Source organism: Ambystoma mexicanum, chromosome 7p (genome assembly GCF_040938575.1).
Source record: "Ambystoma mexicanum isolate Mex_15411 chromosome 7p, UKY_AmexF1_1, whole genome shotgun sequence".
NCBI lineage: Eukaryota > Metazoa > Chordata > Amphibia > Caudata > Ambystomatidae > Ambystoma > Ambystoma mexicanum.
Window position 1 is genome coordinate 817,173 of NC_090939.1, and position 22,409 is coordinate 839,581.

Sequence of the window (22,409 nt, forward strand, 5' to 3'; positions counted from 1 at the left end):
CGTGTTAGTGCCCGGCTCCTCCTACTGGGCGGAAAAAAGGGGCGGGGCGCCGAGCTGGGGGAAGGAGGAGGCGGGGGAGGAAGAGGAGGAGAGGCGGAGCCGCTACCTGCCCGAGCCCGGACGCTGCTCTCCCCCCTGTGTGACCCCTGAGAGCTCCCAGGACCTCCCCGCCCCTCCCAGCCCCACTGCAGGGCCTCTAATGCCATTACTGCCCGGGTCCCGAGCCCCACTGAGGGGCCTCTAATGCCATTACTGCCCGGGTCCCGAGCCCCACTGAGGGGCCTCTAATGCCATTACTGCCCGGGTCCCCAGCCCCACTGAGGGGCCTCTAATGCCATTACTGCCCGGGTCCCCAGCCACACTGCGGGCCTCTAATGCCATTACTGCCCGGGTACCGAGCCCCACTGCGGGGCCTCTAATGACATTACTGCCCGGGTCCCGAGCCCCACTGCGGGGCCTCTAATGACATTACTGCCCGGGTCCCCAGCCCCACTGCAGGGCCTCTAATGCCATTACTGCCCGGGTCCCGAGCCCCACTGCGGGGCCTCTAATGACATTACTGCCCGGGTCCCGAGCCCCACTGCGGGGCCTCTAATGACATTACTGCCCGGGTCCCCAGCCCCACTGCAGGGCCTCTAATGCCATTACTGCCCGGGTCCCCAGCCACACTGTGGGGACTCTAATGCCATTACTGCCCCGGTCCCCAGCCACACTGAGGGGTCTCTAATGCTAGTCACACTGAGGGGCATCTAATGCCATTACTGCCCGGGTCCCCAGCCACACTGAGGGGCCTCTAATGCCATTACTGCCCGGGTCCCCAGCCACACTGAGGGGGCCTCTAATGCCATTACTGCCCGGGTCCCCAGCCCCACTGCGGGGCCTCTAATGCCATTACTGCCCGGGCCCAGAGCCGCGTCACCAGGCTCTCCCCGAGAGAAGTAATAGAGCATCACTCACACGAGCCCTCCAATCCCAGCTCCGCAGGGGGGGCCACTGTCACATTCCCTAACTAGAGGGCCATTCCTGCCAAGGGCCCTGGGGCCCCAGCAAGAGCAGCAGCTCCCAGGTGTTTGCATTCCAATCCCCAACGGGGACATTTGCGATTCCTGTGCCCCTAGAGTGTCTGTCCCACTAAAGGGCCATTAATAACATTAATGAAATAGGTCCTCCCTGGCAAACTGCACAGCGCCTAAAGGCACCAACTCCCCGCCCAACCACTACCGGAGGGACACTGGTAACCGGAGGGAAATTCAAAGGACGTGAGTGCTGGATGCTGGCCCCTGCACCACACTGGTCCGGCTCATTGAGGGGCCATTAATAGCTTTAGTACCCTCAGTGCTATTCCTCCCCCCTCCCCTCGGGAATCCCAGTCTCCCCCTGGAAAGCTACGTTTTAGGGACCAGCTGCTCATGCCCCCATTAAGAACTCTCCCTTTTACGGATACCGGTCCTTTCCCATTATTCCCCCCTCCCTCCCCACCGCAGGGCCGTTAAGAACACTCTGTGATCCCTGCTAATCAGTGCCACTGCCAGCTTCGGGCCATTATACTGACAGGGTTGCCTGGCTTGCCCCTGTGCCTCTACACCCCCAGAGTGCCACACCATGACCACTTCCTGCTCAGGCTCTCCAAGCACTTCTGCCCCTAGTTTGGCATTGGGTCTGGGGGCTCCCATTCTACTCTGGGGCCTTTGAACGTATTGTCCCATAGGCTGGCACTAGCGGGTCCCAGATCGCTCCAGTGTATAGCCTTAGCACATGGATTTTAACAATATTGCACTTTGGGGTGGCACCGGGCCTCCATTGTCTATTAGTGCCTTGTTAGTTCAGGCCCATTGGGGACCTCTGTGATGGACACCCAGCAGTGCCAAGAAGGGCATCACTAGTACTCTGTCTTGCACCAGTGCCCGGCCAGTGATCTTCTCTCCCGGACCATGGATGTGGAGGAGGCCTTGAAGCTGGTGGGCGAGATGGGTCGATACCAGTACTATCTGTGCTTCCTGCTGGCGGTGCTGCTACAGGTGAGTGGGCAACGTGTAAGGGCGGGTGGCAAGGGTCATGAAGTGCCTCTGCAACAGGTACTGACTGTGCATGCCGAAACACCAACTCAAGTGTGTGTGTGTGTGTGTGTTTTTCCCTAAGATGAGACACTCCTTCCTGTGGCACCTGTTGGCACAGCTGATCCGAACCTATCAGTGGGGCTTTGTGGGTGGAAGCAGGAAGCTATTACTCTGTGTCTGCTGCTGCTTATTTTTCGGGAGTATTTTTTGGAACCCCTCCAGGGCGTGGTGGTTGAGGTGGTCTCAAGTGTTCCAGACAGTAGAGAAGGGTTTGTGTCGGCCATTTAGGATGCTACCAAAGGGAGAGAGGTTTCCTGAAATCCAAGATGTGACTATGAAGGAGAGAGGGAGATGTTAGAAGGTGGCAGAGAAATTAAGCCATTGATGAGCCATGGGGAGGAAATTAGAGACCTGGATTGGGGTTGTCTGTTGTGGAACCCAGTTTGGCGGTTGGGGGGGCAGGGGGCGGCTGATCACGGAGTCCTTTAGCCTTCAGGTAGATGGTGATGTCTATGCCAGGACTTTGGAGAGTGTGGCCAATAAAGGATGGGTTTGTACCTTGCAGGATCTAAATTGCTGGGAGCTGTTTAGCTTTTGATTGTAGCTGGTGAGCTGAGCAGAGCTGCTGGCAGGGGCTCTTTTTGACACCCCAGGCCAACTGGTGGCATGCACATATAACCCTTTGTGACATCCCTTCTGTGTTTGAGGAATTGGTGTAAAGGCGCTTTAGGATAGAGAGAGAATACATTTTATTTGGAATTAAAATCCATTAACTCAATCAAAAACAACATTTAAAAACTCCCAACCACACCTATTCACACGAGAGAGAAAAAAAAGCCTCAAATACTATGAAACACTTTAAAACATCAGGCAGGCATCTTATTTCACCAATGGCCTATTTCTGTGAAAAAACATCTAAAGCCTCCTTGATAAACTGAGCTTTATCAGTTAGACATTTTTCATCTTCGCTGTACATAAAAAAATAAACACATAGCGCCCCTGTGTGTCTCATAATTGGTTCCTGATGAGATGAGGCCTTCGCCATTATTTTCTTAGTTCTATCAAGCACTTACAGTCCATTAAGACATGCAGGAAATCTTCTCCAATCCCAACCATGGTGCCCTGGTTCTAAGCGGGAGCAGGTTCAAGCTGTGCTAAATATAAAAGGAAACCGGTTACTGTTAGGAAAGATTTCGTAATTGTAGGGAATTTTCCTTCCATGTGGCAACCCCTAAACTTTTTGCTATTGTTTTTTTAACCTTGTTCTTGACTTTGCCAGAGAAGTACAGCCTTCTGCCGCACTTCTCTGGGCTTACGCTCCTTTTCTTACGGGGAAACTGACATGCCCTTAAGACAGTCAGTACCGGGGAACGCTGTTTCCCGTAGTTTCTTTATCGTGTCGCAGCTTTAGTGCAACACGACACAAGAGGGCACTGTAAGTTAAGTTACAGCTCTCTTGGGTCTCTAGCCTTCTACAGGCCCTAGATACTCGTTTAGGATTGTGTGTGATCGGCACAAGTGATTCAGTGACGGGGCTGGTGGCAGCGATCGTTTTGTATTTTTTGAGCTCCTTTTGGCATTCTGAGCACGTTTTTGCCCTGAACCCAAAATGGTGGCCTGGCTCCCAAAATGGCCAGACCACGAGGCTCCTTTGTCCTGTCCGCTGTCCGTCTTGCTCCCTTCACCTTCCCCGGGTCCAGGTGACCCGGGGCCTTCCTTATTTGGGCATGTACTTTCCCGCGAAACACAGATGCTTTCGCGGGCTTGTACATGCCGTGTGTGTGCCTCCAGGGTGTGGGCTGGGATGTCTGGTCCCAATACACATCCTGGGTGCCAGAGAGTCTAGGGTGGTGTGAATGCCTGGGACCACCGTGGTCCGTGATTGGTCCACGTATGGTTTGTGTGTTAATGGGCGGCTCTCCCATTGGGTCCCCTCCGTTTTGGCGCGAAGGGCACCGTGGATAAGAGGGGGCTGCAAACACCACTACCATGTCGATCTCCTGAGTTCTTACGAACGAAGGAATACAGGAGCCAAGTATCCTGTAACCAGAGGCTGGACCGAGGAATCGCTGGTGACCCGCTGAAGGAATCCTCCTTTGCACTGCTGTCGTCCTGTGAAACCCTTTCCTCCTTGCATCGAACCAGAAGGCCTGTATTGGTGCTTCGACCTATTGGAATAGCAGGAACAGCTATTCCCGGCATCTTCATCAACTCCTAGCAGTAAGCCTTCGGAAGTGTCTCTGGGCCATCCAGTTGACTGACCAGCTTACAAGGGAGTCCTGCTCTGTAACCGCCGTCAGGTTGTGCCGTATCTCGAGTCCTTGTCACTCTCCCACGCTTAGTACACTTGGCGTTCCCAAGTCTGAAGGGAGGAGTGTACTTTTGATTCAGATACGCACGGCCGCTCTGTTGTCCTGCTGCGGCAACAAAACTGTGCTGGTTTCGTCGATTGGGACGTCTTTTTGATCTACACGACTGGAAAGCGTTCCCTGCTCGTCTGAACCCGCCAGCTGCTGAAACTACAGTGGAGAAGCCTGGGTCTGCTTGCTTCGGGGACCGGTGAGTAGATTAGCTAGGATCTGGTCGCCCTCCTGCAGTTGCCCATTGCTTTTCCCTGCTGTGTAAAAACAGCTCCCTTTTCGTCCGTACTCGCGTTTTGCTTCTGCTCGCTGTGGAGGCTGCGCTTGAGTCACGGAACCTGTTCTTCTTCTGTGTGCACTAACCCGAACTGCCTGACTTCCTCCGAAGAGCTTCTCCTTTGCCCGTGGGCACCAGCACTTGCAGGTACTTTGAGCACAAGGCTCCACTCTTCTCAGGGATCGGACTTCCATCTAGTTAGGTGCTTCTGAAGGCGAACTGAGTCGAAAGCATTATCGCACTGCCTGTTTTCTTCCCTTTCAGGTGGACTGCATATTTCGTGCTTTAAACGCTTGCGACTGTGTATTTGTATATATATTGTGTTGATTTGGTATGTGTTGGCTTAATATTGTTATAGAGTGATTTTCTTGCTACGGTCATTGTTTTAAAGGCCTTAAAATAAATGTGTTTATATTTTTGATATAACAACTGTTTGGAGTAGTTTGTAAGCGCTCTTGCTTTGTGTGCTCATTGCGAGCTTTCAGTCACCCTCACCCCTCTTGAGACCTAGTCTTGACCGCCGCGATCGCTACCTTGATTGGTCTGGCTTGTCCAGAGGTTACCCTGTTCCAAGTAATTAGGTTGGCCTTCTGAACTTCTGCGCCACCAGGACAGAGTTCAGAAATCCGTCGTAACAGTTACCCTCCCTTTTCATCACACACTGGTGGTTGTACTATTTTATGCTTTAAACAATTTCAGCATTTAGTCAAACAGACTCCTTATTCAAAAATATAGATTTATTCATAGTGATTAAAAAATGTTATTTTGCATAACATTTGTGGTTTATAACCATTATATAAAACAAATGCGTTTATTTAGACTTCATTCAAAACAGAAACTAACGCTCTCAAATTATTGTGACTAGGGGTTAATAAAGTTTGACACGCCTAATCTCCTAATGTAGTTTTTTTTTTACAGTTTTGATTTGCTTCATTAATGTCGAACAACTGGAGACAGTGTTAATGAATTCTTTTTTACAGAAAAGGGAAAAACACAGCTGGTTGCTCTAGCTGTGATATTGTCGACATGTGTTTCGCCCCTATCTCATAATACGTTTTTTTGTTTCCCCCCAAATGTTCTTGGACGGTTGTTTTATGGGCCTTCTTCAGGACAGGATTTGTTAGATGTGCAAAACAATCGGATATACCCCAATTTAGCAGAGCAGACATTCTTAATCTTGATGAATGTGATGACGGGCGGAACATCAAATTAATTTCTTCTGTTTGTAAACAGGGCAATGATTTTTGTGTCCTGTACCTTGAAAGGGAGGACACTCTCCTGCAGGCAATAATGCCCTGGCTGAGGTTGATTGATGAAGACTTTTCTTTATACTTCTTTACTCCCAATACTGCCTCACTCGCCACCGTAGCTCTCTGTGCGCATTCCAACTGGCCATTTGGCTATATCTACGTCAGTCAACAGCCTTGATCTTATTTATAACAGACAAAGGACTTGCCCTTTCCAGTATCGGGGTCTAATATTTTAACGAGAGGTAGTTTCATAAATATGGCCTGAGCACATCAAATTCCAGTTCTGCAGCTCAAGAGAGACCTGCACTGGCGGCAAGTTAAGTTCACCCATCATTGTTACATCCTCCATCCTTTCAGTAGGCTGGTTCTGCTGCTATACCAACAGTTAGGGTCTTTGCCGACCGTATGCATAGAATCTTTCAATACTATCGTCACATTGAGTTTAGAGGGGCATTCAATTGGATATTCAATAAGAATTCTGTAAACCGTTGCTGAGCTTGCAGGGAAAACCTAGCGAGCGAGTAGTCAGGGGCTAACTCGGGCGCAGACATCCCAGTGATCAGGGGCTACCTCGGGCGCAGACATCCTAGTGATCAGGAGCTATCTTGGGCGCAGACATCCTAGTGATCAGGAGCTTCCTACAGTGATCAGGGGCTACCTCGGGCGCAGACATCCTAGTGATCAGGGACTTCCTACAGTGATCAGGGGCTACCTCGGGCGCAGACATCCTAGTGATCAGGGGCTACCTCGGGCGCAGACATCCTAGTGATCAGGAGCTACCTTGGGAGCAGACATCCTAGTGATCAGGGGCTTCCTACAGTGATCAGGGGCCACCTCCGGCGCAGACATCCTAGTGATCAGGGGCTTCCTACAGTGATCGGCGGCTACCTCGGGCGCAGACATCCTAGTGATCAGGGGCTTCCTACAGTGGTCGGGGGCTAGCTCGGGCGCAGACATCCCAGTGATCAGGGGTTTCCTACAGTGATCAGGGGATACCTCGGGCGCAGACATCCTAGTGATCAGGGGCTACCTCGGGCGCAGACATCCTAGTGATCAGGAGCTACCTCGGGCGCAGACATCCCAGTGATCAGGGGCTTCCTACAGTGATCAGGGGCTACCTCGGGCGCAGACATCCTAGTGATCAGGGTCTACCTCGGGCGCAGACATCCTAGTGATCAGGAGCTACCTCGGGCGCAGACATCCTAGTGATCAGGAGCTACCTCGGGCGCAGACATCCTAGTGATCAGGGGCTACCTCGGGCGCAGACATCCTAGTGATCAGGGGCTACCTCGGGCGCAGACATCATAGTGATCAGGAGCTACCTCGGGCGCAGACATCCCAGTGATCAGGGGCTTCCTACAGTGATCAGGGGCTACCTCGGGCGCAGACATCCTAGTGATCAGGGGCTACCTCGGGCGCAGACATCCTAGTGATCAGGAGCTACCTCGGGCGCAGACATCCTAGTGATCAGGGGCTACCTCGGGCGCAGACATCCTAGTGATCAGGGGCTACCTCGGGCGCAGACATCCTAGTGATCAGGGGCTACCTCGGGCGCAGACATCCTAGTGATCAGAAGCTACCTCGGGAGCAGACATCCTAGTGATCAGGGGCTTCCTACAGTGATCAGGGGCTACCTCGGGCGCAGACATCCTAGTGATCAGGGGCCACCTCCGGTGCAGACATCCCAGTGATCAGGGGCTTCCTACAGTGATCGGGGGCTACCTCGGGCGCAGACATCCCAGTGATCAGGGGTTTCCTACAGTGATCAGGGGATACCTCGGGCGCAGACATCCTAGTGATCAGGAGCTACCTCGGGCGCAGACATCCTAGTGATCAGGAGCTACCTCGGGCGCAGACATCCTAGTGATCAGGAGCTACCTCGGGCGCAGACATCCTAGTGATCAGGGGCTTCCTACAGTGATCAGGGGCTAACTCGGGCGCAGACATCCCAGTGATCAGGGGCTACCTCGGGCGCAGACATCCCAGTGATCAGGGGCTACCTCGGGCGCAGACATCCTAGTGATCAGGGGCTTCCTACAGTGATCAGGGGCTACCTCCGGAGCAGACATCCCAGTGATCAGGAGCTTCCTACAGTGATCAGGGCTACCTCGGGCGCAGACATCCTAGTGATCAGGGGCTTCCTACAGTGATCAGGGGCTACCTCGGGAGCAGACATCCCAGTGATCAGGGGCTTCCTACAGTGATCAGGGGCTACCTCGGGCGCAGACATCCTAGTGATCAGGAGCTACCTCGGGCGCAGACATCCTAGTGATCGGGGGCTACCTCGGGCGCAGACATCCCAGTGATCAGGGGCTTCCTACAGTGATCAGGGGCTACCTCGGGCGCAGACATCCTAGTGATCAGGGGATTCCTACAGTGATCAGGGGCTACCTCGGGCGCAGACATCCTAGTGATCAGGGGCTTCCTACAGTGATCAGGGGCTACCTCGGAGCAGACATCCCAGTGATCAGGGGCTTCCTACAGTGATCAGGGGCTACCTCGGGCACAGACATCCCAGTGATCAGGGGCTACCTCGGGCGCAGACATCCCAGTGATCGGGGGCTTCCTACAGTGATCAGGGGCTACCTCGGGCGCAGACATCCTAGTGATCAGGGGCTACCTCGGGCGCAGACATCCCAGTGATCAGGGGCTACCTCCAGTGATCAGGGGCCACCTCCGGCGCAGACATCCCAGTGATCAGGGGCTTCCTACAGTGATCAGGGGCTACCTCGGGCGCAGACATCCTAGTGATCAGGAGCTACCTCGGGCGCAGACATCCCAGTGATCAGGGGCTACCTCCAGTGATCAGGGGCCACCTCCGGCGCAGACATCCCAGTGATCAGGGGCTTCCTGCAATGATCAGGGGCTACCTCGGGCGCAGACATCCTAGTGATCAGGAGCTACCTCGGGCGCAGACATCCCAGTGATCAGGGGCTTCCTACAGTGATCAGGGGCCACCTCCGGCGCAGACATCCCAGTGATCAGGGGCTTCCTACAGTGATCGGGGGCTACCTCGGGCGCAGACATCCTAGTGATCAGGGGCTTCCTACAGTGATCGGGGGCTACCTCTGGCGCAGACATCCTAGTGATCAGGGGCTTCCTACAGTGATCGGGGGCTACCTCGGGCGCAGACATCCTAGTGATCAGGGGCTACCTCGGGCGCAGACATCCCAGTGATCAGGGGCTTCCTAAAGTGATCAGGGGCCACCTCCGGCGCAGACATCCCAGTGATCAGGGGCTTCCTACAGTGATCGGGGGCTACCTCGGGCGCAGACATCCTAGTGATCAGGGTCTTCCTACAGTGATCAGGGGCTACCTCGGGCGCAGACGTCCTAGTGATCAGGAGCTACCTCGGGCGCAGACATCCTAGTGATCAGGAGCTACCTCGGGCGCAGACATCCTAGTGATCAGGGGCTTCCTACAGTGATCAGGGGCTACCTCGGGCGCAGACGTCCCAGTGATCAGGGGCTACCTCGGGCGTAGACATCCTAGTGATCAGGAGCTACCTCGGGCGCAGACATCCCAGTGATCAGGGGCTTCCTCGGGCGTAGACATCCTAGTGATCAGGAGCTACCTCCACTGATCAGGGGCTACCTCGGGCGCAGACATCCCAGTGATCAGGGGCTTCCTCCACTGATCAGGGGCCACCTCCGGCGCAGACATCCCAGTGATCAGGGGCTTCCTACAGTGATCGGGGGCTACCTCGGGCGCAGACATCCTAGTGATCAGGGTCTTCCTACAGTGATCAGGGGCTACCTCGGGCGCAGACGTCCTAGTGATCAGGAGCTACCTCGGGCGCAGACATCCTAGTGATCAGGAGCTACCTCGGGCGCAGACATCCTAGTGATCAGGGGCTTCCTACAGTGATCAGGGGCTACCTCGGGCGCAGACGTCCCAGTGATCAGGGGCTACCTCGGGCGCAGACATCCTAGTGATCAGGAGCTACCTCGGGCGCAGACATCCTAGTGATCAGGGGCTTCCTACAGTGATCAGGGGCTACCTCGGGCGCAGACGTCCCAGTGATCAGGGGCTACCTCGGGCGTAGACATCCTAGTGATCAGGAGCTACCTCGGGCGCAGACATCCCAGTGATCAGGGGCTTCCTCGGGCGTAGACATCCTAGTGATCAGGAGCTACCTCCACTGATCAGGGGCTACCTCGGGCGCAGACATCCCAGTGATCAGGGGCTTCCTCCACTGATCAGGGGCTACCTCCGGGGCAGACATCCCAGTGATCAGGGGCTTCCTCCACTGATCAGGGGCCACCTCCGGCGCAGACATCCCAGTGATCAGGGGCTTCCTACAGTGATCGGGGGCTACCTCGGGCGCAGACATCCTAGTGATCAGGGTCTTCCTACAGTGATCAGGGGCTACCTCGGGCGCAGACGTCCTAGTGATCAGGAGCTACCTCGGGCGCAGACATCCTAGTGATCAGGAGCTACCTCGGGCGCAGACATCCTAGTGATCAGGGGCTTCCTACAGTGATCAGGGGCTACCTCGGGCGCAGACGTCCCAGTGATCAGGGGCTACCTCGGGCGTAGACATCCTAGTGATCAGGAGCTACCTCGGGCGCAGACATCCCAGTGATCAGGGGCTTCCTCGGGCGTAGACATCCTAGTGATCAGGAGCTACCTCCACTGATCAGGGGCTACCTCGGGCGCAGACATCCCAGTGATCAGGGGCTTCCTCCACTGATCAGGGGCTACCTCCGGGGCAGACATCCCAGTGATCAGGGGCTTCCTACAGTGATCAGGGGCTACCTCGGGCGCAGACATCCTAGTGATCAGGGTCTTCCTACAGTGATCAGGGGCTACTTCGGGCGCAGACGTCCTAGTGATCAGGAGCTACCTCGGGCGCAGACATCCTAGTGATCAGGAGCTACCTCGGGCGCAGACATCCTAGTGATCAGGAGCTACCTCGGGCGCAGACATCCCAGTGATCAGGGGCTTCCTACAGTGATCAGGGGCCACCTCCGGCGCAGACATCCCAGTGATCAGGGGCTTCCTACAGTGATCAGGGGCTACCTCGGGCGCAGACATCCCAGTGATCAGGGGCTTCCTCCACTGATCAGGGGCTACCTCGGGCGCAGACATCCCAGTCATCAGGGGCTTCCTCCACTGATCAGGGGCTACCTCCGGGGCAGACATCCCAGTGATCAGGGCTTCCTCCACTGATCAGGGGCTACCTCGGGAGAAGTAGTAGTTAATAAAGAAGGTGCTGGAAATGTAACTTCAAAAAGAGAATCTAGAACTTTTAGTTCCTTGCACACCTCACTATGCTTTGGGAGTCTTCCTAGGGGGTAAAGCAGGGTTGTCCTCTTGCCCCTCTCTTTAGGATTTTAACCCTCACACATTGACCTGATTCACATCTAGAAAGCAGCCCTACAGAACAGCACTGTCATTATTAGCCCGTGCCTCTTGGATGGTACTGTGATTATTAGCTTGCATCTTCTAGGTTAATACTGTGATTATTTTTTTTTTTTTTTTTTTTATTTGTATTTAATCAAAAGATTTTTACAAAGTTTTGAGGTTTCTGTCTGTGTCTGTGAACGTGGCGAAAATAAGAAAGGAAAGAAGATGAGAACATGAGAACAGCTCTCTAAAAATGTGCCTTTATCGGCCAGTTTATGGCTTCCAAGATTTTGTAGGATGCTATTTGCCATGATGTTTTGTCGCCTCCAATCAAACGAGACCAACATATTTCTTCGTCCTCTATGATGAAATCTGAGAAGGTTGCTTTTAAGTATCTTCTTCTTATATGTTGGTTTGAGGCACATTTTAGGAGCAAGTGGCGGATTGTTTCCTTTACTTGTGTCTCACAAAATCGACAACTGTTGTTCTCCGACTGGCCTCTAATTGACAGGATCTCATTTGTCTGCAAGACGTTTAGACGGGCTCTCATCAGCATGTCTCTCCCTTTCCTGGATGGGAACTTCTTTATATATTCCTGGAGTTCATTGAGTTTTTTCGTGGTTGGCGGCAGGTGTAAGGTTAGTTTGTTTTTTCCTGCTGTCTCCAGGGTGCTTATCCAGTCGAGTTCTTTGATTTTGGTGAAGATTCTCTTTGGGTACTTTATTAGTTGTTCTTCGTCTGCATTGACCTGTTCTAGCAGGCTGAAGTTTTCTTCTTTCCATTTTTTGAGGGTTTTGCTTGTATTCCTTTCTATTTCGAGGTTGATGAGAAAGTATATTGATGGTGGTTCAGCCATCCGGCATTTCCTGAACAGTCTTAGAGACGATTGTGAGACTGAACTTCTGAGAGAGGGTAAACTAAGCTCTCGTCGAATTGAGGCTATTGGGGTCGAGTTTGGGAGACTGAGGACTTTTCGCCAGAACTTTGCCTCAATTTTTGTCCGAATGGATCGTGGTAAGTTCATCATAGCATCTCCCCCATATGTTAGTGTCGGCATCACCTTTTTCTTGTAGTATTCTAGCACAGGGATGAGTGAGAATCTTCCAAACTTTTTGTCTATGGCCCTAGCTTGGGCTGCCAGTTTGTTGGCTTTGGACATCAGGACCGATTGCATGGCTTTGTCTTGCGAAGATGAATCTAGGGTTACTCCTAGGTATTTGAAGTTGAACACTCGCTCGATCAGTGATCCTTCCAAAGTTAATTTCAGTCTTTCTGTTTTCCTGGTCGCTTTTTCCAGTACTAAGAATTTTGTTTTCTTTGCGTTTATTTCCAGTTTGTTTTCTTGCATATACCCTTGGAGCTTTGTCAGTTGACGCTGCAGACCAATCGGTGTATGATCCATTAGGACCAGGTCGTCTGCATAGAGCAAACGTGTTATCGGGGTTTTGCATATTTTTGGGGGAAATGCTCTAATTGTTGGGTCCTCATTTTGGATGTCTCCAATGAATGCCAGAAACAGGGCCGGGGCCAGCGGGCACCCCTGCTTCACTCCTCTCGCTGTTGGGATGGGTGCTGATAACAGGCCGTTTTGGTCAAGTCGGATGCGTATTGAGGTGTCGGTGTATAGTGCTTTGATCGGGTTTAATATAGACGGTGGACATTCCCAGGTCTCAAGTTTGGACCATAGGCGGGCCCTGTCTATCCGATCGAATGCCTGTGTCAGATCGATGAACGCCACAAAGATTCTCGTTCCTCCTTCCAGTACTCTGTTTTTCAGCACGTTTAGCATTAGAATGTTCGCTGTCGTGCCCAGATTTCTTTTGAATCCTGTTTGGAGTGGGTCGTTACAGGGTGATTCCTCCATCCAGATCTTGAAGCGATCAAGAAGCATTGAACCAAACATTTTGCCTATGACGTCCAGGAGCGCAATCGGTCTGTAATTTTTTGGGTCCTTTTTATCTCCTTTCTTGAAATTGGTACGATTGTTGCTTGTTTCCATGAGGGTGGTATCGTTTTTAAGTTGCAACTTCTGCCAAAGATTTTGCTTAGCAGGCTTGGCCACTCATTTTCAAGTGTTTTTAGATCGGAGTTCGTGATCCCGTCGGGTCCTGGGGCGTGAGAGTTTTTTAAGCCTCTGATTTTCATTTGGATTTCCTGTGGGTCGTCTATGATTATCCATGGCTCCGGAGACATTCCGATCTGTAATTTTAAGTTGGAACTTGGTGCCTGGTACATAGTAGTGTAATATTTTGTCCAAGTAGTTTCCCCGATCTCGTTTATGATTGTATTTTCTTGGGTTTCGTTAGCCGCTCTCAAGATTCTCCAAAATTCTTTTGTGTTCTTGCCACTTATCGCTTTTAGAATGATTTCAGCATCTTGTTGGTAGAGAGACAGTCTGTGGCCTTTTACCCATGCTTTGTATAGTTTGGTTTCCGCTTCTGCCGCTCTCACAGCCCCTGGAGATCCTGAAGATTTTGCTTTGCGTTGTATTTTTCGCAGTGCCCGACGTTTCTCCACCAGTGTTAGGTCGTACACGTGTCTTGGGGGATTTTCACTGTTTGTTTTTGTTTTACGAGTCTTCTTAAACTTCGTCAGGAATGGCGTATAATCTGTAGTATTTTTGCCCAAGTGATTTGGCATTGAGCTGAATCCTTTTTCTATTTCCTTGATGGCCTCAGTTGTAAGGTATAGACGGTTTCCCTTCGTGTTGGCTATGACTTGGTGCTCAACGTACGCGTTCTGTGGCCTTATTGACATCCAGGTTGTTGACAGGGGGTTGTGGTCACTGGCTGTGACTCTTGTAATTTCAAAATCTTTCGTTATTGCCAGTAATGGTTCAGTGACGTAGATGTAGTCTATTGTACCTGCCAGTTCCTTCCTTTCCCATGATGGCGGGCGATTTGGGTCTGGAAATGCTTCGTGCAAATTGTGAAGGTTTCTTGAATTCATCAATTTGACCCATAGGTTGCCGCGTTGTTTGCCTGTTGAGTTGTGGCGTAGGTCCGCCACTCTTTCTTCCGAGCTCATACACGTAGCGTTCAGGTCACCGCAAATGAGGAAGTATTTTACCAGATGTTCCGATAGCGCCTCATCTATCGCGTCCTCCATTTTTTCTATGTAGGCGGTAGGCTCGATGCTTGCGGGGTTCCAGTAGGTATTTGCTACGATTAAGGTGACTTTCTCGTAGGCGTTTTTAACGGTGCTCCACCGTCTCCATGCCGCCTTAACCATCAGGATCATTTGGTTGCTGATCAATGTTTCTTCTAGTTTGATCCCTGAGTCTTTTTTGGTTGCGATCAGTAAGCCCGACGAAGGTCTTCCTCGACTTCCTTGTTTGGCTGGTGCAAGGATGACTTCGAACCCCCCTATTGCAGGGGGTTCAGTGAGCCAGGTTTCTTGGAGGCATAGAAGATCATATGATCCCAGGTCCATGTCTTTTGGAGACAGTAGGTGGATATGACCTCTCGTGTTCCACGAGCACATTTTTAGTTCGCACTTTGAGGGGGTCGCGCGACGTCTGTCATGTAGACTGTGCTCGTCTCTCGCTGGTTGCTATGTTTGCTTTTTTTCCCTCAAAATTTTGGGCAACCAGGACCATATGTCTTTCGTGGGTTCACATCTTTTTTGGGGAGATTTTTCTGTTGGGAATTTGGCTGTTATTTCTGAAATTTCCTTGGCCTTAAGTTTTTTTGTGTCTTTGGTTTTTGTAAGACTTTCGTAGTTTTTGTTTTCTTTCGAGGCTTGTCGCTTTTCCCTCAGTTTCTCTTCAGCTCCCCGGACTCTTGCTCTGTCCTTGTTTTTTCCAGGCGACTTGTTGCGACCCATTCTTCCTAAGGGACTTGTTGGGTGTCTGTCTGCTTCCTTTTTACTGGGCTTAATACGCCTTATGTTTTCAGCCTCCCTTTTATTGTCTTCTTCGCTTTTGTTTGATTGCACTTTAACTTCGTAGCCCATTTCGTCCAGCTCTTCACTACAGTCGAGGATCAGGTTTTTCAACGTTGTTGATGTTACATAGAGTACCGTTTTTGCTTTTGTATTTTCGTGGCTTGGCTCTACTACAAGCAGATCTTCTGATTTTATTTTTTTCAGCTTTCGAATGTATTTGAACAGTGTTAACACTGAGTTTCGGTTCAAGATTATTTCGTCTGTTTTCTTTCACTTGTGTGATCTTTATACGCCATTTAGCTTTGTCCACTTTTTTCGGTTTTAGGTTGTATTTCTGTGTTCTGGATCTATACCGAAAGATCGTTTCTCCTTTGTCTCGTGGCGGGCTGAGTCGTTTTCCAGTATTGGGTTTGTAATGGGCATTCGTGGATTGGGAACGCGGACTACCAGGTGTTATGTTTCTAGACGGCTTTCTTATGTGTTTGTGATCGTTCCGTCTACCTGCCGATCTCCTTCTTGATTTACCGCGTTCACCCCCTTTCTGTCTTGAGGAGTTGTGTCTTTGTTCTTTTTTCCAGTTTCCTGAGGTCAGGTTGTCTCTGGGTCTCGATTTCGACCTTTCGTTTTCTTTTTTTGTTTCTTTCTGCATCCTTTTTGGCATTGTCTGTCTTTCTGCGTCAATCGGACTGGCGCCCTTGTTTTTTGCATTCTTCACGTTTTCCCTATAATTTTTTGCTGCTTTTTCTCTAGTCACTTCTTCGTTTCTTCTTATGAATTCTGTGTTTTCCTTTCCTTTGTGTGATTGTGATGTTGGTGCTACACTGGAGCAATGTGCAACTGGACTCATGGGCGAATTCTCTGCCAGTTTCCTGAGGTCAGGTTGTCTCTGGGTCTCGATTTCGACCTTTCGTTTTCTTTTTTTGTTTCTTTCTGCATCCTTTTTGGCATTGTCTGTCTTTCTGCGTCAATCGGACTGGCGCCCTTGTTTTTTGCATTCTTCACGTTTTCCCTATAATTTTTTGCTGCTTTTTCTCTAGTCACTTCTTCGTTTCTTCTTATGAATTCTGTGTTTTCCTTTCCTTTGTGTGATTGTGATGTTGGTGCTACACTGGAGCAATGTGCAACTGGACTCATGGGCGAATTCTCTGCCAGGTGTTGGCTCAGATTCATCAATTCTTCATCTTCGATGCGTTCAATTGTTGATGGGGATAGGGTAAAGGTTCTTTTTTTTGGCGTTTCAGTTGTTGGCGGTGATAAGCTGGTGGTTCTTTTTTCTGGAATTTCAGGATTTTTTATTTGCCTCGGCTCTATTTCTTTGTCCTTCATTTGTGGTTTTCCTTGTGTTTTACTGGTCGTGTGAAGAATTGAAAAATACCTTCTGCAGTTTGGTTTCCAGTTGGGGGTTGTCTAGACGGTGGTCTCTTTGTTGGTTGAATCTCGGTTTGTTTTAGATTCACCTCTTTGTTTACTCCCTCTGTTGGTGGATTATTTGTTGTATGGCCTGTAGTAGCTGTGGTTTGAGTCCCCCTAGTTTTGTTCACCGGTCTTTGTTCTTTGTCTTCGTACTGCTCTTTTCGTCGTGGAGACGAACCCTCGTCGTTTATTATAGCTGTGCTTGATTTTCTGGCTTCCAAAGCCATAACATAAGCTTCTAAGAAGATAACTTTGCTGTGGATCATCGCTTGGATGCTTGTGTGGTCTTTCAAAGAGTCAGCGATAGTTTCGTAAAGTTTCATAAATGGTGCCAGTGCAATGTTCACTGATGACATAATTGACAATAAGTCCATTTTTTTTTTATTTGAGGAATCCGTCGGGCTGGTCGAGTGTTGTAGCGGAGTTCTTCTTAAGGGGGATTCAATTAACGTTGTTGTCTGGTTTGACCAGCTGCCTCGACTTGGCCTTGTTGTTTCTAGTGAGGCTCTTCCTTTTCGGTTTTTGTCGGTGTGGAGACTTCGATTGTCATTTCCCCCCATGTTCAGGTTTTGGTTGGTTTGGGGTCTCGTAAGGTTTACTTGGTTAAATTCGTCTGAGTCTGCTATGGGTTGCCTACCTTTTGTCGTGTTTTCGATTTGGGCTTTGGAGAGCCCCGCTTGGTTAAGATTTTCTGGACCCAGCATTTTATTTGGTGTCTTGTTTACTTTATCTCTGTCTGTTCCTGTGAAGTTATCAACGTTCAAGGCTGTACCCTCAGGGAATGAGGGTATTGCCTGGTTGAGCTTGCAGGAGGCTTCCTTTATTTCTGTTGTTAAATCCATTGGGCCATTCGGGTCAACTATAATGAGGCTCTCCTCTTGGATGGTGTGGGGGTTTTCTGTGTACTCGGACATGACAGTCCCCATTTCTAGGTCTTTGCCCGAGTTTCTCTTCAATTCCCCCTTCTCTGTGACTTTTGTCGGTTTCAGATTTTGCTGGCCTCTTGGTGAGTTCGTGGAAATCTTTTGGGGTAGTGTCGGGCACGGTGGTTCCCCCTCAGGCCCCACTTTGTCAATCCACTGGCCTTGTGGCTTGTTGTTTTCTCCTGAGGGCCGTCTTTTACTGTGCGGCCGGTTGTCGCTGACATAGTGCTCAACTCTGCGTAGTTTTGCTACCGGCAGGCAGTCATTTAAAGCTTCGAGTATTTCGAGATCTGTAAGTTCCCTCTGCGGGTACTCTTTTGTTGCTTTTTGTCTGATGTTTGCGTAGAAGTAATCTTTTATTGAGTTTTTAAGTACCCCTCCTTCTCCTCGCTGTGGGTCATTTTCATTTGTTTTGGTCAACAATTGGTCAGGTGTTTTTTGTTGCTGTTCGGGCTTCTGGGGCCCTTTTTTCGTTCTGCTGCTGATCTTGTTTTTCGTTGTTATACGGTTCTTGAGTTTCTTGAGAGGCAGGGAACTTGTTCTCTGTCTTTTCTTTTTATTGGGGTTTGATGGCCCTTGTTCATTGATTATTTCTGGGACCCCACTAGTCTCTACACTTTCCTCCGCCTCTTTGTGAATGAGAGCCACCACTTTCACTTTCCTTTCCGCCAGTGAACACGTCGACGGTACTCCGTTGATGTACAGCTCTCCATCGGGCTTCCCCTGCCCGTTCTCTTCGGGTGGGGTGCCCGCCACCTCCTCCGGTTCTGCCTCTCCTGGGGCTGTCGTGCCATCGATCTCTTTTCCCCCCCCTCCTTCAGCAGCTTCCACGTCTAGCAGCCCTCCTCCGAGGGCTCCCGCCGTGGGGCGAGGAGCGCTCAGCTGGGCTCCGGGGGAGGGAGGTATTGGGAGCTGCGCCGGACCGGCAGGCCTAGTTCCCACTCCGAGGCTCGCTCTCCCGGCAGCTCTGTCCGCCTTGGCCGTGTCTTCCTTCTCCGTCCGCCCCTCCCCGCCGTCCCACGCGGACCGCGGTCCTCCTTCGAGGGCCGCTTCCGCGGGGGCCCGCTCAACCGCGGCGGCTAGGAGTGGCGGCCGGGTGTCTTTCCGGCCAGCCAAGGCCTCGACTGTCTTGATTTCCAGGCTCTTTGCCCATTTGTCATCAGTTGCTCCTCCGGTTAAGGCTGATCGTTCCTGGGGGTCATGCTGGGCTGCTTTGGGATCTTCTGAGACTGGAGGCCGGAAGACTTTGCTTTTGGTTGGATATACCTTTATGGTGTTCACTGGCGCTTGCTGGGGCGTCAGTTTTGGGGAGCCCATTTGAGGTAATGTCTCTGGGCAATCCATAGATGTTGGTGTTTGTTGTTGTTGTTTATGACTCAGCTGTTTCTGGTTTAGTTTGGCGCTCCTCAGGCGTCTGCCCTCTTCTTCCATTTCTTCCTCTCTTGGAGGCTCATTTTGCTCTGGGTTCATGGCAGTTTCCCGCGTTTCTCTGTTTGCCCTTGCAGCCCTGGCTGACATGACTGCAAGACTGCCACTCTCCGTCCACTCCGCGTCCGCTCCGCGGATAGAAAGGGTTTATATGAGGGTCCTCCCCCACGCTGAAAAGAGTAGAGCTGGGCAACAGACTCTCCTGCAAGACTGCCACTCTCCGTCCACTCCGCGTCCGCTCCGCGGATAGAAAGGGTTTATATAATACTGTGATTATTAGCTTGTGCCACCCAGGATAGTACTGTGATTAATAGCTCGCACCTCTAGGACACTACGGTGATTATTGACTTGTTCTGTGATTGTTAAAGTGTGCCCTGCCCTCAGAGATTAGCAAACATTGATTTGATTCACATCTAGAAAGCAGCACTACAGAACAGCACTGCGATTGTTAGCTGGTGTCCTCTATCATAGTATTGCGATTGTTGGCTTGCACCTTCTGGGATGGTGCTGTGATTTTTTTTTTAGCTTGCTCTCTCTAGACTAATACTATGATTATCAGCTTGTGCCTCTGAAGTGGTACAGTGATTATTGGCTTAGGCCACCTGGAATAGCTCTGTGATTATTGGCCTGTTCCTTAGGATAATGCGGCAATTGATTAATTAGACTGTGCTCTACCCTTTAGAGTTTAGCACATTTTGACCTGATTCACATTTAGAAAGCACCATTACAGAATAGCACTGTTTATCAGCTTGTTCCCATGAGGACAGTATTGTGATCACTAGCTTGCGCCCCCTAGGATAGCACTGTGATTATTGCCTCTTCCTCAGGATAATACTGTGATTGTTGGCAGACTGAACACTAACCTTAGAGATAAGCACACGTTTACCTATTTCACATCTAGAAAGCATCACTATAGAATAGTACTGTGATTATTAGCTTGCCACTAAGATAGCACTGTGTTTATCAGTTTGTGCCCACTAGAACAATTCTGTAGTTAATAGCTATACCCTGCTTCACACCACAATGTTTTGTTACTGCAGTAAGCCTGTTCCAGGGAGACCACATTAGGGCCAGCCACTGAAATATCCCAGCGATACAACCTTAGTAAACCTCCCCAACCGGATAACCCCCAACTCGAGACAGCGACTGAACCACCCAAACAATATCACCTGACCAGACAACCCCCCCGCCCCCACCCCCAAGCTTGTACCGGACATTCCCCCCACACACAGTTCAACACCACAAGACAGCCAGACCAAAAAAAGAAAAAAGACCAACTCTGCATCAACAAATCGAAGAAAAACCAATGAAAAATGCTCAAGCTCAAAATGCTGTGCAAACGAATGGGACCAAAGGAAAGACAAAGAGCAGCAAGAACAAACCCAACCGTACACCACCTAAGACTCCATTGCAGAACTCACTCCCACAGACCGAAACGACAACAGAACCAGTGATGAGAGAAATCCCTCTACCTAACTCCATACCTCGCAAATAACCACTCGCCAGAACAAGCCAACCCAATGTACAAATCAAGAACAACCAACAACCAAACACAACCACGCAGAAGAAGAGCAGACAAAGCTATAAATAATAAGAACATAATTGACGCAACACCTTACATCACCAAAACAAGAGGACCTCCTACTCTACAGCCACAAAATCTAGAAGAGGAGCCTGATGAAAACAAAAACCCAAGACTAATCCTAGATCTTTTTAACTAGATGGACACAACTGCACCAAGACCTCAACTAGAGATCGACCTAGAAGGAAACCTTAACACAAGCCAGAATACACAGACTTTAAAGCACAAACCAAACTACACCTTTAAAATCCATTCCAACCTAATAAATGCAAGATCCATGTTATGTTACTTTGCATTTATATAGCGCCTTATGTACCATTGGTATGATCTCAAGGCACTGGTAGGTTGAATGCCTTCGGGAACCGTAGTTCAGAGAGAGAGAGAGAGAGAGAAGAAGAAAAAAAAAATAATAAATAAAAAAACACGAACACCGGATATGTGTGCAGCAGGTGTGGCACTCGAGTGATAGCTGCTTCTTAGCGCTAGGTGTGGTGGTTGGGAGATCGGGAGTATGTGTTCATTCTGGCAGGGTGATACCAGACTGGTTCTGGCTGCGTTAGGCCTGAGGAGAACGCCAAGGCTGGCGGGTGTGCAGCCAGCTGTGTTTAGTTAGGATGATGGGGAGTATGTAGCAGGTGTTAGTATGAGAACAGCTATACCGAATGTGTCATTGTATCGCTGTTTTCTAGTTGAGTGGTGGTGTATAGAAGAGAGTAAGCATATTGATGTGATATGGTGGTTTTCAATAGGTGCTTGAGATCGAGCGCCTTCATGCCCCAACCGTTCCATGCACTCCAACCATTCTTGCACAATGTCCATTCCATGCCCTCTATCTGTTCATGCATTCCATCTGTCGCATGTACTCCCTCAGTTGTATGCACACCATCTGCTCTATCAGTTCCATGCATTCCTTCCGATCCATGCACTTCGTCCGATCCATGCATTCCATCCGTTCCACTTACTTCATCTGTAACGCACACTCCGTCCGTTCCACTTACTTCATCTGTTACGCACATTGTCTGCTCCACACTCTTCATCTGCTCCACACTCTTCATCTGCTCCACACTCTTCATCCGCTCCACACTCTTCATCCGCTCCACACTCTTCATCCGCTCCACACTCTCAAAAAACATTCCATAGAAATCTTTGACCTTCTCTGCGACAACGGCATTGACATCCTATTCATCATAGAAACATGGCTGGAGGACAACTACAAAATCACACTGCCAAGCTGCCTCCCCACCAATTTCAAATGCCTTCAGGTAAAAGGGGAAAAATAAAAAAGGAGGAGGCCTCGCAATAGCATTCAAAGAACACCTGAAAGTAAAAACAGACAAACCCCTTAACATTATCAACTGGGAAACCATGGTCATACACCCATCGGCGAATCCAAAAACGAACATTAAATTCATACTGGTTTACAGACCACCGACATACGATGCAACCTTCATCAACAATTTCATAAAAGCCATCACCAATATAGCCATCCAGCACGAATATCTAATAATCCTGGGGGACTTCAACATTTGGTTAGAAGAAAAACACGCCAACTCCCAAAACTCACTAATTGGACAGCTAACAACCATGAAATTACAACAGTGGCTCAAAGGGGCAACACATTCGGCAGGACACACCCATGATGCAATCTACACCAAGAAAAAACTTATCACCACGGCACAACCAATACAAATACTTTAGAGCGACCATCTCATCATCCCTTTTGTGATCACACTACCAACTCAACTCAGTATCCAGCCCCTCAAGCTCACAACCACCACAAAAAGAAACTGGAAAACCGTCAAAGCAAGCAACCTAATGGAACAACCGGAGATGACCAAACCTTCGACAACAGAACTGGAGCTGGCAGACCTGGTCGGGAAAGCGG

General features: G+C 50.2%; 1 protein-coding gene across 2 annotated transcripts in view; it reads left to right on the forward strand.

Moving 5' to 3' along the window:
• The first annotated feature begins 65 nt into the window (after positions 1-65).
• SLC22A15 (solute carrier family 22 member 15) overlaps positions 66-22,409 on the forward strand; it is a 398,229-nt gene continuing 375,885 nt past the window's right edge. For both annotated transcript variants that reach the window (XM_069635638.1, XM_069635639.1), the window contains exon 1: positions 66-2,018. In XM_069635638.1, coding sequence (XP_069491739.1) covers positions 1,932-2,018 — 87 coding nt within the window. In that variant the 5' untranslated portion in view covers positions 66-1,931. The remainder of the gene's footprint in view (positions 2,019-22,409) is intronic.